General features: G+C 35.9%; 1 protein-coding gene across 1 annotated transcript in view; it reads left to right on the top strand.

Annotated features, from left to right (window-relative positions):
• Positions 1-16,552, top strand: part of CUNH11orf65 (chromosome unknown C11orf65 homolog) — a 50,755-nt gene extending 34,203 nt beyond the window's left edge. The window contains exons 7-9 of the mRNA XM_039883172.1: positions 8,171-8,341; positions 13,371-13,426; positions 14,945-16,552. Of these exons, the coding sequence (XP_039739106.1) occupies positions 8,171-8,341; positions 13,371-13,426; positions 14,945-15,093 (376 nt within the window). The 3' untranslated portion in view covers positions 15,094-16,552. The remainder of the gene's footprint in view (positions 1-8,170; positions 8,342-13,370; positions 13,427-14,944) is intronic.
• Positions 16,553-16,774: the final 222 nt, after the last annotated feature.

The raw sequence follows: 16,774 nt of genomic DNA, 5'->3' as shown, positions 1-16,774 counted from the left end.
TACATAGAAACAAATGATAATCCTAGTACAACATATCAAAAATTTTGGAACACGGCAGAAGCGGTCATAAGAGGAAAGTTCATATCATTATAGGTCTACCTCCAAAAACAAAAACGAGCCCAAATAAACAACTTAACGCTTCATCTTTAAAAACTAGAAAAGGAAGAACAAATGAAGCCTAAAGTCAGCAGAAGGAAAGAAAGCATCAAAATTAGAGCAGAAATAAATGAAATTGAAAACAAAAGAACAATAGAAAAAATAAATGCAACAAAGAGCTGGTTCTTTGTGAAGGTTAATAAAATTGACGAACCCCTGGCTAGACTCACTAAGGAAAAAAGATAAAGGACACAAATAAACAAAATCAGGGATGAAAGAGGGGAAATTATGCCTGACATCGCAGAAATACAAAGGGTCATACAAGAATACTATGCAAAAGTATATAACACTCAATTTAATAACCTAGAGGAAATGGACCAGTACTTAGAAAAATACAACCTTCCTAGACTGAATCAAGAGGAACTGGAAAATCTAAATAGACCAATCAGCAGCATGGAAATTGAAACAATCATCAAAAACCTACCAAAAAGTCAAAGTCCAGGACCAGATGGCTTCACCAGTGAATTCTACCAAATATTCAAAGAAGATTTAATACCTATTCTCCTCGAACTCTTCCAAAAAATCGAAGAGGAGGCAATCCTTCCCAACTCATTTTATGAAGCCAATATTACTCTGATACCAAAACTTGGTAAAGATAATACAAAAAAAGAAAACTATAGACCAATATCTCTCATGAACACAGATGCAGAAATCCTAAATAAGATACTAGTGAACCAAATACAGTAACATATTAAAAAGATTATACGACACGATCAAGTGGGCTTCATTTCTGGAGCACAGGGATAGTTCAACATAAGCAAATCGATCAATGTGATACACCACATAAACAAATTAAAAAATAAGAATCATATGATCATATCCATAGATGCAGAAAAAGCCTTCGACAAGATACAGCATCCATTTATGATCAAAACACCTCACAAAGTTGGTATAGAAGGAAAGTACCTTAACATCATAAAGGCCATATATGATAAACCCTCAGTCAACATTATACTTAATGGTGAAAAACTAAAAACCTTCCCTCTAAAATCAAGAACAAGACAAGGCTGTCCACTTTCGCCACTCTTACTCAATATAACATTGGAGGTCCTAGAGAGTGCAATCAGACAAGAGAAAGATATAAAAGGCATCCAAATAAGAAACAAAGAAGTCAAACTGTCACTATTTGTGGGTGACATGATTCTCTATATAGAAAACCCTAAAGACTCCACAAGAACACTACTAGGAACAATAAGCAAATACAGTAATTCTCTGGATCCAAAATCAATGTTCAAAAATCCATAGCGTTCCTATACTCTAATAATGAAGCGTCAGAAAAAGAAGTTGAAAAAATAATTCCTTTTGCAATTGCAACAAAAAGAATAAAATATCTAGGTATAAATTTAACGAAACATGTGAAGGACCTATATAATGAAAACTACAAGGCCCTATTAAAAAAAATCAAAAAAGATACAAAGAAATGCAAAGATATTTCATGTTCTTGGATTGGAAGAATCAACATAGTTAAAATGACCATATTACCTAAAGGATTATACAGATTTAATGCAATCCTCATCAAAATCCCATTGGCATTTTTTAAAGAAATAGAACAAAAACATCAGATTTGTATGGAAGTACAAAAGACCCCAAATTGCCAAAGCCATCCTGAGAAAAAAGAACGTGGCTGTAAGCATCACTTGGCCCAACTTCAAATTATACTACAAAGCGACAGTAATCAAAACGGCATGGTATTGGCAGAAAAACAGACACATGGACCAGTGGAACAGAATCGAGAGTCCAGAAGTAAACCCATATTTACATGGGCAAATAATTTTCGACAAAAAAGCCAAAAATGTACAGTGGAGAAAGGAAAGCCTCTTCAATAAATGGTGCTGGAAAAACTGGAAAGCCACCTGCAAAATAATGAAACTAGACTGTTGTCTATCACCACACACCAAAATTAACTCAAAATGAATTAAGGACCTGAATATAAGACCTGAAACAATAAATTACATAGAAGAAAACATAGGAACTAAACTCAAGGACCTTGGACTTAAAGAGGATTTTATGAATTTGACCTCAAAGGCAAGGGAAGTAAAAGCTAAAATAAATGAATGAGACTACATCAAATTAAAAAGCTTCTGCTCAGCAAAAGAAATTGTCAACAAGGTAAAGAGACAACCATCCGGTTTGCAAGCAACACCTCTGATAAGGGCTTAATATCCAAAATATACAAAGAACTCATACGACTCAATAACAACAAAAAACAAATGATCCGATCAAAAAATGGACAGAGGACCTGAACAGACACTTCTCCCTAAAGGACATACAAATGACCTACAAATATATAAAAAGATGCTCCACATCGCTAGCTATTAGGAAATGCAATTCAAAACCATGATGAGATACACCTCACACCTGTTAGAATAGCTATAATCAAAGGGACATGTAATAACAATGCAGGAGACGATGCGGAGAAAAAGGAACCCTCATACACTGCTGGTGGGACTGCAAATTGGTACAGCCACTATGAAAAACAGTATGGAGGTTCCTTAAAAAACTAAGAATTGATCTACCATATGATCCAGCAATCCCTCTACTGGATATTTATCCCCAAAGACTTGAAAACCTATACCATAAAGATATTTGCATACCAGGGTTCATAGCAGCATTATTCACAGTGGCCAGGACATGGAAACAACTGAAGTGTCCTACAATAGGTGATTGGCTAAAGAAGCTGTGGTACATATATACTATGGAATATTACTCAGCCATAAGAAGAGATGAAATATTGCCATTTGCGACAACCTGGATGGACCTAGAGATAATCATGCTAAGCGAAATAAGCTTTATTGAAAAAGTAAAAAATCACAAAGTATTACTTTTATGTGGGATATAATCCTAAAAGCAACAAATAAACAGGACAAACAGAGACTCAGGGACATGGACAATGGACTAGTGGTTACCAGAGAGTAGGGGCGGGGGAGGAGAGAAGAGGTAGACAGGGTATAGGGGATCATATATAGGGGGGTTCAGGGAAGGTGAAGTGGGTAAAGGGGATCAAATACATGGTAGCTGAAGGAAACTGGACTTTGGTTGGTAAACACACAATAGACTATACAGATGTCAAATTATAATGTACACCTGAAAATTATACAATTATATAATTGTATTAACCAATGTTATCCCAATAAACTTAATTAAAAAAAGAAATGAAAAAAATAAGAAAATAACAACTTCCTGGATTATTTAATATGACAAATCCAGAAGAAGAGATAAACTTTGCAAAATGTTAAGCATTTGCCCCATAGCTGGAGCTTACAGACATTTGGGGATATTCTTTGTAAAGTAAGAGACAAGTTACTATTCCTTGCATCATCCACCCTGAAGGCACACAACACTTAGAGAGCCTCTCTGTATGTGGGATGTAAAATGTGACAAATCTGGGCATGCTGCTCCAACCTATTTACTAGGTGACCTAATAAGGCTACCACACTCCAGCATGTCCACAGTGTGGTCGAGCTGCCATATGAGTTGGGTTTTATGGCCTAGAATCCCAACAGTATTAGACATGTCTGTGGCAGACAGTGAAATACTGTATGGAACCTCTAAAGAGTCCTAATAGGATCACAGCACAGACCTCTAGGGTTTAAGAGTAAAGATAATGCTTTCTTCGGTCCAAACTATTCTCCATTTGAAAATCGGTACTGGACCCTGGTGGAGCTTGGATGCTTGACAATAGGCTAATAAATGCTATGTGATTATGAACTGAGCAGGCTTTTATCTAATCCACTGAACCACCAAACTTAGTGTACACAGCATTATTTCAGTATAAAATAGATGTGGAATAGATGAGAATGGGTCTGAGAAAGTCCAGAAGGTCAAGATAAGCTGCATGAGCAGGTGGCTCAAACTCCTTCAGCACCTACTTATGCTACATTGTCTCTGCTTGGTCTCCATACTTCCAGCTTTAACAGGGAGTCACCTGTGACAGGTTAACAGAGGGATAATATATTGGGTCTAATTTACCATAGATCTGCACAGGATGTTGGCACCATCCAAAAATGGACAGTCACTAGACTATAATCCCTTACTTGGCCCATGAGCACAACTAGAGGTGATACATCTGGTTTTCTCACTCACAAAGAAGGGCAGTAGCTAATAGTTGCTCAGCTGATCAGAGACTTGGAAAGAATTAAATTGAAAAATTGGTTATTAGGTCTGGGAAGAGGTGCACTCAGAATGTTGGGCACAGAGCATATTTATGCCCTCATGAATGCCCTCCAAAGAGCTTCTAGAGGCAGAAAGCTCTCAGTAATCAGACGGACAAGGTGATTCAATAGGTGTCAGCTTTTTTCCCTGGCCACCTCAGTGGTTTCTCAGTGGAGCCATGTATAAAGTGGTGCTGGTTATAGGGATGGCAGCTATATGTGGAGTCATAAACGTGGTCTTTCCCTCATCGAGGCTGTTCTGGACATGTAGTCACCAAATACTATTGCTTTGTCCCCAGTAATGGCGTATGCTGGCTACCTGGTGACAGGCTGATTACACTGACTCTTCTCATAAGGGAGGAAGCATCCCTTGTCTTCACAGTGATAAATATTCTAGATATGTATTTTGTTTCTCTGCCTGCATTACTTCTTTCAGCAATATCATTACAGAACACCTTATCCATCATCATTTTATTCCTATAACATTTCTTCTAACCATTTCTCAAAGGAAGTGTGGTAATGATTTCAGAATAACAGAATACACTCACCATACGTGCCATCGCCTAGAAAAAATTGGCTTTGAGAATGGTGGTATGAGTTGCTTAAGCTCAGGGACAGCGCCAGCTGGGAGACACCTGGTGATAAACTAACACACATGAATAATAATCTATTATATTTCTTCTTTCTTTCTCTGTTTACTTTCAAAACAATCCTCATCCATAACTGTCTGTTTTTATTTATATAGATGTTTCCATCTCAAACTGAATGGGTCCATCATAAAAGTTTTTTGTCAGTATTCCTCCTGGGCTCAGTTTATAACCCCATCATTTACCCAGTTGTTTCAGCCAGAAATGTAAGGATTATCCTAGACTTCCTACCTTTCATAAATTCCTATGTGTAATCTGTTATCGGGTCCTATTAAATCTGCTTCCAAAGTATCTCCCAGTTATGACATTTCTCTCCCACTGCAGCAGCTCGTTGTTCTCATCTCGACCTCATCCGAGGAATCCTTCTAATTGGTCTCTTTGCTCTAATTTCTTCCCCATTTCTGTGTTAAACATTGACATGATGTTTCTAAAACACAAATTAAACTTTTTTTTTTTTTTACCTGAAACAATTAAGGGCTCCCTGTTACTTACATGCCACATGATGTTCCCTCTCTCCTAGTTTGACCCTTTCTGGCTCAGCTGCATTGCAACAAGATCTTCATCTTTTGATAGTTGGCTCAGATCTCTCCTACTGAAGCCTTCTTGCCTTACCTAGACAAAGTTAGGCACTTCCTTTGGATGTGCCCCATAGATCTTTTTTATATTTGTTTGTTTTCACAATTATCTGTATATTTGTCTGCCACCTTCACTAGACTTTGAGCCCCTAAAGATCAGGGACTCTGTTCTATTTATTAACAAAGAGCTTCAGACATAGTAGATGTTTAATTAATGTGTGTTGCTTATTGAAAGAATGCATTTTATGACTGGGTGTAGTTTCCTTTTTGTAAGTTTGCAGGAGATGAATGAAAAACTTTGTGTGCTTTATTCACTGAAGACATCTAAACACTCTTCCATATGACTTGCTGAGAATCAACAGTTAACAAAATCAACAAATCTTGATATTTTTTACATCTGTCTTGCTAAAAGTATTCTGATTTTTACATCCTTTTCTTTCTTGTGTCCTACAGGTCTCAGCCCTCCTCGGCCTCCTTTCCAATTTCAACCTTGATTCTTACTAGGTCTCTGCATTTTAACTTCTCTCTCTAACATGATATTCAGAAATACATTTCTATAATGTTCTTTCTCTTTAAGTTTTCTAGTTTAGAAAGAATATGAGATCATTTTAAAGTGAATATATTGCAACATTATCTATAAAGTCAAATTTCATATTCCTTTTGTGTTCTTTGTAAAATACCACTCATTTATTTATAAAGCAAGTTATGACTATTGTAAAGTGATCTTTATTTTTGATCTCCATTGTATTTGAAATTCTGTCCCAATGTGCTAACCTGTTGTTGTTTTATTACTCTTGAAGCCCGTTTAACTATAAATACTAACTTTTAAATAGTTTAAAACAAATTCCTGGAATAAGTATTATAACTCTCTTTAAAAACAAAGTCTGAGGACAAAAATAGATATCTGAATAGTTGTATATCGCTGTTGTAAAAGGCATGTCACTCAGGTTTCCACATTTGCTCTTAAGTGTTTGTATATTTGGGAAGGTAAAACATGGAGAAACTCATAAAAAACGTTTTCACCCCAGTCTTCCAGAAGTTTCTGCTTTCTAAATGCATTTTTGTTGTGGCATGAGCATTTGTTAGTAAATCTGGGTCAGTGGGTACCATCACTTATTTACTTATTCATTAATTCAATACATATATATTTAGTGCCAATTATGTTGAGGAATAGAGTATAGAAGTGGAAAATTGCAAGTTCCATGAAGGAATTTCACCTCTGTGCAGATTGCTTTGCAAACAGTGGATACTCAAGAAATAGTTATTAAATGAATAAGTAAATAAAGAACTATAGAAAAATTATGAAATTCTACTTTCTTACCATTTATGCTCTTACTAATCGATATAAATCAAAAGGCATGTTCCTGCTTCTATAAAATGCATTAGCTCTCATGGATCATTACGCATTTAAAATCTGACAGAAACTTCATGAGGGTGGGGACACATCTTGTCACTGTTGTATCCCTTGCCACTCAGGATTATATAAGCCTTTTTTTTTTTTTAATTAAATGCTTACTATATGCCAGTCATTGTTTTTAATGCTTCACAGGGATTTAAACTTCTAAAACTATGGAGAAAGCTAGGAGGAAGTAGTATTATGATTACCATTTTAAGAGGATACCAATGCCCAGAAAGGCCAGATTATTCTACAATAGTTATATAGCTAGTAAATCACAGATTCAAAGCAAGATTCAAAGCAAGATTCAAAGCCAGATAGTTTGATACCAAATCCTAGCTTTACAACACCACTGTGCTGCTTTCTAATAAATGAGTGTCAAGTTAATAAATAAATACAATGTCAGAATAGGTTAACCTTTAAAATGGAATACCACGGTATATCTTATAATACTGTATTCTTGGTAAAGACTACTTACCTCTGTCTACTCACTCAGCTCATGTTTGGTGGGTGCATTAATTTATGTGCTCAGACTAATATAAGATATAACAGTGCTACAGAAGGCTGGACTTGGAGTCAGATTAGAATTACTGGCCCTGATATATATTTACTACACACATGATCTTGAATAATTTCTTAATTTCTCTAAGTTTCAATTTCCTCATCCATAAAATGGGAATCAAAATAGCTGTCACAAATGGCTGTGTCTTTTTAAAGAGAATTAAGTAAGATAGTGTATGAAAAGTACCTGACACAAAAAAAGAGATGCCAATATCTCTCTTCCCGTTACCTCTTCCCCTCCTTCTCTTTCCTTTTGCTCCTTTCCTTCCCTCTTCCTACTTGCCATTAGCCATGTGATCTTGTAAAAGTTATTCAACTCTTCCAAGATTTATTTCCTTATCTATAAAACAAGCAGGCTAATTATTTGGTCTCCAAGATTCTTTGATTTTATAATTCTATGATTCAGTGATGTAATAATTTAGTTTTTCTTTGTATCAAAAATTCAACTTACTGAGAGGTAATTTTGAAATGAGGCTTCTTTGGTTAGTGTGGTTGATTAAGCTGCTTTGTTTTTTTCCAAAAGATCCCATCACATAGAACTTGGTTTAGATGTATTTGAATTAAATAGAATGAAAATTTGGTTTAATATTTAAATAGTTTTATGGCAACAATATATATTTTCTATATCTACCAATAATCACCTATTCCAATGGATTTGTGTTTCTCTTCCTTTCCTTTGTTTAGGTACTACTCAGGAAACCTGGAGGCTAAGTCAACAGACAGTACAACTATCGGTTTAATTCACACAGCAACAAAAGGGCTAATAAAAGCTATCGAAGATGGTGGAGTAGATTCTGTGATGGAATGGGAAGTGGATGAAGTGCTGAACTGGACAAATACACTGAACTTTGAAGAGTAAATACATGTTGCTATTCTTGGGGAGCAAGGGCAAGCAAGCATCATTTATTTTTCTTTCTAATATTTCCCACTCTCATGATGAATCTAGGGGCCACAAACATAATCTCCTCCCCACAAAATGAGTATTTATTACTTGTTTAGGAAGAAAAAAGAATAAATAAGGGAGAAAGATTTAAAAAACAGGATTATCTAAAAGTAGAAAAAAATTAGACAAGTGTTTTTTATTGCCAGACTTTATTTTTATGCCTTAGTCTAAATCTGCTTTACTTTTTATTTTGGGATTTAGAAACAAAGCTAAGAACATGAAATTAATACTACAAAGAATTTCCTCAATCTGTAGTCCCTTATCTTCCCATATGAGATATTAAATAGTTATAATTTTTCAGTGATATACTATGGCCCTTGGAAAACATCTTTAGGATTTTTTGTGTGATGAAAAATTTAAAATATTCAATATAGCCATCAGGGAAATGCAAGTTAAAACCACAATGAGATCATACTTCAGGACCTCTAAAATGGCTATAATTATGAAGACAGTATTAAGTGCTGACAAAGATGTAGAGAAATTAGAACCCATATATATTGCTAGTGGGAATGTACAATGGTGCAGCCATTTTAGAAAACAATCTAGCAGTTTCTCAAATGGTTAAAGATGGAGTTGCCATATGATCCAGCAATTCCACTTCTCAGTATATAGACAAGAGAAATGAAAATACATGTCCATGTGAAAACTTGTATATGAATGTTCATAGCAGCATTATTCACAATATAAGCAAAAAGTAGAAACAACCCAAATATTCATCAGCTGATGAATGGATAAATAAAATGTGGTATATCTGTACAATGGACTATTATTCTGCAATAAAAAGAAATGCTAATATATGCTACAATATTGACGAACCTGATAAGTGAAAGAAGCCAACCAAAAAGGACCACATATTGTATAATTCCATTTGTATAAAATGTCCAGAATAGGCAAATCTATAGAGGTAGAATGTAGATTAGTGGTTGCCTAGGACTGGGAAAATGATGGGGATTGGGAGGTTATGGCTAAGGGGTGCAGAGTTTCTTTTTGAAGTAATGAAATATTCTAAAATTGATCGTGATGGTGGATGCACAACTCTGTGAATACTCCAAAAGCCACGGAATTAATATACTTTACATAGGTGAAATGCATATGTGAACTATATCTCAATAAAGCTTTTAAAAATATTGAATATTTACTCAGCTACAATAATGAATGTGAATATTGCATGGATGAAGAGGCAGAAAAATTCAAATGAAGATGGTGTAAGTAAAGAAACATAAGAAAAAAGAAGAAATTAGGAAGAGAGATAAGAAAATGGGATAGGAAAAATCAAGTTGATTTTCACTGAACAACAGGACAGGAAAAAGAATCCAAGAGGGCTCAGAGAAGAGGATAGTGAAAAAAGGAGAAAAAAGGGAAAGAATGACTAAGAAAGAAGGAAAACAAGAATGAAAGAAAAAAAGATATTGATAGGAAAGATCTATTAGAAAGTTAAAAAGGAAAGATAAGAAATAAAGAAATAATTATCCATAACACATACTCTAAAATATTTTTTAATAAATAAATAATAAAAAGAGATTGTTATGGTTCCATAACCCCAATATCTTGTCCAGACCATAGTACTGAGATTCCCTATAGACAGCCTGTCAGTGATTTCTGAGACACTGAATAAATACAGATGGTAATAATGATGCAAGAAATGGAATTCAAAGAAAAGCACTGTAATGCTACACTTCACTTATTTTCTCTAAGAGTAAAAGTTTCTAGATAGAGAATGGAGGGAAGAAAGGGAGAGAGAGGTAGGGGAGGTTCATTTTGAATGATCTTCTGAGGGCAGGATAGTGAATTGTTTCAGGTGAGCTTTCAAAATCCCGCTCTGCCTTTTCCTTATACAAGTTGGCTAATTCAAGCAAACAGCCAGCAAGCTGTTGGAATACAAAAAAATAAGTTAAGTTCAAAGGGAAGAAATAAACCAACATTTCAGTCTACCTAAGACTTTCCCCCACTGTCATCCACCAACACCCTTCACTGGTAATTGATTTAAGATTCTTAATGGCTTCTCTTTGTGAAAAAAAGATTCGAAGTGGTTTTTTGTATCATATACTCTATATGGATGAATACACCTAGGTTTGATATGGTAAGACTAACTGAAATTTTCCATTTTTAAAAATACACATACTTCATGTTTCAAAATTATGTACAACTTCTATTAGTTTAGTCTCAGGCATCATCATAATTTGGCACTAACTTTGAATTCTTAGAAAGCAGGTTTTTCTATTGAGCTCTGAACGACAAAAATTTCAAATAGAATCCCGCATGATTATTTGGGAATATTTCAGTAGCGTTACTAACCCCAACCTACTGATTGTCTCAGGCAAGACCAAACTTTGCAAAGACCTTCCCCCAACTAACTGCAGCCCTCAAGTGTAAGCACCTTCTTCCCGGTGCACTTATGGTCTCCATAGTCTGCTTTCCTGTTAATATCTAAATGTTTGCAACTGGCTTGATGATCCCCTGTTTGATGAAAATTTCAGAGTCTGATGTTTTCTTTAGGAGAATTGTTAGCCACTAATTCCTTGGAGAGTATCCTTCAAAATTTATGGGCAAAATAGATCATTAGGATTACAGAAATGTGTTGAACACTGACACTGAGTGATACAAACCAGTTTCTTCCCCAAAGGCTTTTGTGCTAGCCTCTTGTTATGACAGATGGCTACTCTCCTGGGAAGAAGCCATGCACATCTGAAGATGCACATTGCAACGATATCAACTGAGTACAGTATTATTATAATTTTAAAAAATGGATAGAGCCAACTTCACTCTTGGACTCAAGGACACTGACGAGTACTGTTGCAAATTCTGCAGCATCTAGGGATATGTTACTGCGAGCACTTAGCATGTAAAACAAACCCTGCATCGCAATCGAGTTGCCCACAATGCCACATGATGGCTACCGTGACTGCCGCTGTCATTCATACTGTTGGATCTTCAGCTGCATATTCTCTATCAAGATGATTGTTCCTCTTCCAGGATCTTCGTATTTTTCAAACTACAAGTGAATTTTGACATAACCTGTTAAAGTGATCAGCAGCTGGGCTATCTTAGATAATTTCCTGATATCCTATTAACTGTGTTGGCAAGAAATCTTTGCCTATGAGTGTGATGGGTAATTTCTATATCTGAAGCTGTTCCTTTGATTTATAAAACATGTAATTATGTGGCCTCTCTGGCTAGGAACTTTCCCCAGACCATTAAGATATTAAATTTGTGCTCCCGAGGGATTCATTATAGATTCCACATATGCATTATTCTGCAATTATTATCTAAAAACTTCCAGAATTTTCTTAGTGAGAAACACAGATCAGTTCTATGATATAAGCTGCATAGTAATGCTATCATCAGACTTTTGCTTCTATTTGTAAAACTTAGATTTTTTTTTTATCAGTTACTGCTGGTATGTTCTTTATGAGAAGTTCTTTTTAAATAATTAAATAAACTCACATCAATATCAGGTAAAGCTGGGTCAGTGATCAGCCATAATTAAATGTGGCATATGTTTGAACTCCAGAGTGTCAGGAATCAGCATCCAATGGATTTAAAGTCCTTAATCTTGATTCCTTGAAAGTGAAATGAAAACCTTTCAGTATATAAATCCAAGGAAGCAGGGCGATAGACATCCAAATCTTCACAGTGATCCTGAATGACTCACTGAAAGCACAAAGTCTACCTAAATTTAGGGTCAAGCCAGATTAAATTGTCTACTAAGAGATCCTGGGATAGGGTTGTACTGCCTGCTGTTACCCGGCATCTTCCCATTTAACAGTGACCCAGCATGTCCCATTTAATGCCACAGAATAAAGTTCATGGAGCAACAAGTGGTAGGAGTGTAAGAAGGGGCCTACTTTAGACACAGCCCTTTATGACAATTAAATACTGTTAGATAATATATATCTTTCTAAAATAAAAAAACTTCAGAAGCATAAAGTTAACAAAAGTAATTCAAGTGGGGTAAATAAATACTTGGAAAGTCACAGTATTTTCTGAATCAAACGATAATTCTAATCCTCCTCACCCTTTCTCTGCCAGCTCCCTTTTGGCACCTGCTCTGACCTGATTTCTTGGGTGCAGTTGGAAGAAAGGAGGGCTTGGGAAAGGGAAATACGCTGCCTAAAATGAAACAGAACAAATAACAGGAAACCTGACTCTTGGAGAGTTCCTTCATCTTCCTAGCTCATCATATCTTGTCCTTCCTTGTTCTCCCTCTTCTCAGGTTACCCTCGTCTCCCTATTTCAGTCTCTGTTTAGGGAACTGAGGTGGCAGCTGCATGTGCTCTACTTAAATGTGACCTCTTATGTTTACTGGACACTGCAAGACAGCACCATTGCTCTGCTTTAAATTGTCATTGACATGGCAATCCAGAACCAAGGAGAAAGTTTTTGTTGTTGTTTTCTCCTATTTTCCTCTCATAGTTTTTTGTACATCTTTGTTCGTTCTCTCTCTCTCTCTCTCTCTCTCTCTCTCTCTCTCTCTCTCCCTATTTTTAATACTTTTAAGTTAAATTTATTGGGGTAGCATTGGTTAATAAAATTACATAGGTTTCCAGGGTACAATTCACTAATATGTCATCTGTATATTGTATTGTATGTTAACTAACATCTTAGTAGGCAGTCAACTGAGGACATGATCTTGCAGGAGTAGAACAGGATAAGATGAGGAGAGGTTGCTGGAGGGAGACCAAAGGGCACTAACGTGGTAGATGGTGGCACCATTTTTTATCTTCCCCAACTCCTTGTCCTAGGGGTTGCTTTAGGTGTGTGAGAGCTACGTGGAGTGGGAAAGTCATAAGAATTAAACATTTGGACTAGTGAATTTGTCACCATTAATCTAAGATTTCATGGAGAAAGTGGAATTGTAGAAGTAGTCTAAGCATGTGCTAATGAATCAATTTATTACTTACTAGTAAACCAATTTAATGAATGTCCATGTAATGTGCTTAGGTATATTGCCAACTGGAAGGAAATTGCTACAAGCAACTCTTCAGCTAACATCAAAAGTAGGTGATTTATAGCAATACTTTATGGGAAATTCTTGTGAACAAAAATGATACATTCCACACATGTACACATTTCTAAGCACCTAACATTGCAGCACCCTGCACAGCGTATAGATATAGAAAAATTTGCCAAGTCACTTATGCCTTTATAGGTAAGACTATTATTTGGAAATAGGAGGAAATTTTCTGTTTTAAGTAGGGTTTGATAAAAACTTTTTTAAATGAATCTTTTTTTAAAAGAAAGTTGCATATCTCATGGTTTCAGTAATAATTTTTAATGAGCAAACTTCACTTTGCTAAATAAATGCCTCAAAAAGTTAGATATGTTTTTCAGGTTCTATGCCACTATTGTTCCATCAGTAGTCCTCAATATCGAGAAGCCGAAAGTGATAGTGTGTTGAAGAAGCATATCATCCTACCCCAGAAATATCAATAATTCTAACATAGCTAGAATCTAATTATGGTTATTACATAATCGAAGTGTATGAGTCTGTCCTGCTGTCATCTATGACAGACAGTAAAGCAGAGAGTTTACAGTTGAGAAGTGTTGGTTCAGACTGCCTGGTCTTGGTTTTGAGCTCTCCTGTTTACTGGCTGTGTGAGCCTGGGCAAGTTGCTAACTCCGTTTTCTCCCTCCGTAAAATGAGAATAACAATAGCACCGGGCTCATAGATTATTGTGAGGTAACGAGAGGTAAAATGTGTAAAGTGCTTAGACCAGTGCCTGGTACATAATTCGTACTCTATAAATGTTGCCATTAGCCTTAACCTACCCATTTATTTCCAACTCGATGCTACCACCACAGTCCAAGTTGCCATCGGCCCTCTGCAGCCTTCTGCGACAGCCTCCAAGCTCATACCTCTCCAGTCCGTTCTCCACACAACAGATAGCGATGTCTTACAAATTTAAATCGACACAATTAAATAACAAACTATTCTTTAGCAATTACAATGTGGAAGTGCTGTCGTAATGTGCTTTATAAAATTAACTCATTTGATCTTCAGAACAAACCAATGAGTCAGGTTCTGTTATTTGCATTTTACAGATAAGCAGACAAAGAGATGCCAAGTTACTTGCTCAGGGTCTCACAGTCAGTTCCTGTGAGGGCCAAGATTTTGAACTGAGGCAGCCTAGCTCAAGAGCCTCCCCGGCGCTGGGGATAAAATCCTAACTTTATCATGGCCTCTGGCTCTGGCCCTGGCCTAGCTTTCCACCCCTATCATGTCGCACTGTCCCTCTCACTCCCTCCCAAACACCCCGCCAGCACTGGCCTCTCGCTTATTTCTCAAACACTCTACTCCGGGGATTTAATGGAGTTGGTGGCCTTCCAGAGTACAATTTTAGGTAACTGTCTTCACTTGAGGGCAGAGAGTTGTCTGTTTTGTTCACTACCAAGTCCCTTGAGAGTAATGAAAAGGAATGTGGAGAGGCCCCTACCCTGGCATGTGATAGTATATTGGATGAGTCTGTATCTTATCACATCTGGCATCTTTCTAAACATTTGTCATTCCTCTCTAGGTTTCAGGCTTGAGCAAGCACAGAAAAAAATATATGACTATGCAGCTATGTCAGAGGAAATGGGAATACCAGAATATTCTCCATATGAAAATATTTATGAAGATACAAATTTTACTAGACTAACGCCTGATTCCACTTATGAAATGTAAATGTAAAGTACTTTCTTTTCTTTTTTGAGCAATAGCCCTTCAAGTCCTGATTCCATCAGGTATAGTCAAGAGATAGTTTATTCTGACTGGAATGACGTGTATATACTTGGCACAGAATCTACCCAATTAAATAAGGAAGATTAAACAGAAATATAACATTGAACCGAATACAGTGCTCATAGAAAATGCAGAAATTATTCCTGGTATTCTGAGAAACTGTAGTATTCTTACAATCACACTTAAATAAAGATATACTTAGGTGCAAAACAATCTTCAGATTGCTTTCTGTATTTGAAGCATTCATTTGTACATTTGTGTCAAGCAGAGCTCTTTTTCTATAATAATTATAGACCAAAGGCTTATACCCCCAACTATAAAAAAAAAGTCAGCAATCAGAAAACTTAATGTATATTTAAGAAAAAAATTAGATTTACTGAGATGTAATTTATATACCAATTTACCCATTTTGCGTGTTGTTTCAGGTCTGACAAATGTAATTTTCACAATTAAGATATAAAGCATTTCTATCACCTCCGAATTGCGCATCTTTGCAGTCAGCCAATCCACTCACCCCACCTTAAGCCCCTGGAAACTACTGATCTCCTTTCAATCACTACAGTTCTGCCTTTTTTAGAAGGCCATACAAATAGAATGATATTACATGTAGTCTCTTTTGGTCTAGCTTCTTCCACTTAGCATAATGCTTTTGAGAGTCATCCTTGCTGCTTATATCAGTAGTTCATTCCCTTTTTAATTACCAGTGATTCATTGTATGGCTAAGCCACAATTTGTATATCAATTCAGCAGGTGATGGACATTTGGTGGTTTCCAGTTTGAGATCATTATAATTAAAGTTGCTATGAATATTCACGTACAAGTCATTATGGGGACATATGCTTTCATTTCTCCTGAAAAATATCTAGGAGTAGAATTACTGGGGCAAACAATAGCTATACATTTGCTTCATCTGTTTGTCTAAAGTGGCTGTACCATTTTGCATTTCTGCCAGCAATGAATCAGTTTCAGATGCTTCACTTGGTTTTTGTCACTTCGTGTTGTCAGATGTTTTAATTTTAGCTGTTCTAGTGGATACACATCCACTAGAAGAGTGAATAGTGTCTCACTGTGACTTTAGTTTGCATAATCATAATGATTTATGGTGTCAACGAACTTTAATGTGCTTATTTGCCTTTGGATATCTTCTTTGGCAGAGTGCCTGTTCAAATCTTTTGCCCAGTTCTAATTTGTTTAATTTCTTATTTTGTTAAAAGATGTAAAAAATAAATTCTAAAAACAAATCCTTTACCAATACTGTTTTGCCAGTCTGTGGCTGGTGTTTTCATTTTAATGTTTTTTTCAGGAGAAAAGGTTTTTATTTTTAATAAAGTCCAAGTTACCACTTTTTCTTTTATGGTTCATGCTTTTAGTGTCTTATCTAGAAAATCTTTGCTTAAACCAAGGTCACAAGAGTTGTTATATAGATTTTATAATTTTAAGTATAAAATTATTGAAGGGTTCATCATCCATTTCATCATCTATATTCAATTAATTATTGAATATAGTGAGACGGAAGGTTTGCAATTCATTTTCTCGCATTTAGATATGCACCATTTTTTGGAAAGACTATCCTTTCCCTATTAAACTTCCTTGGAACCTTTGCTGATACCATCTTCTATTTGTT

This window comes from Pteropus medius, unplaced genomic scaffold (assembly GCF_902729225.1).
Source record: "Pteropus medius unplaced genomic scaffold, Ma_sr-lr_union100, whole genome shotgun sequence".
Taxonomy (NCBI): domain Eukaryota; kingdom Metazoa; phylum Chordata; class Mammalia; order Chiroptera; family Pteropodidae; genus Pteropus; species Pteropus medius.
The sequence above is the reverse complement of the archived record's forward strand: the minus strand, read 5'-3'. Positions and strand labels throughout refer to the sequence as shown.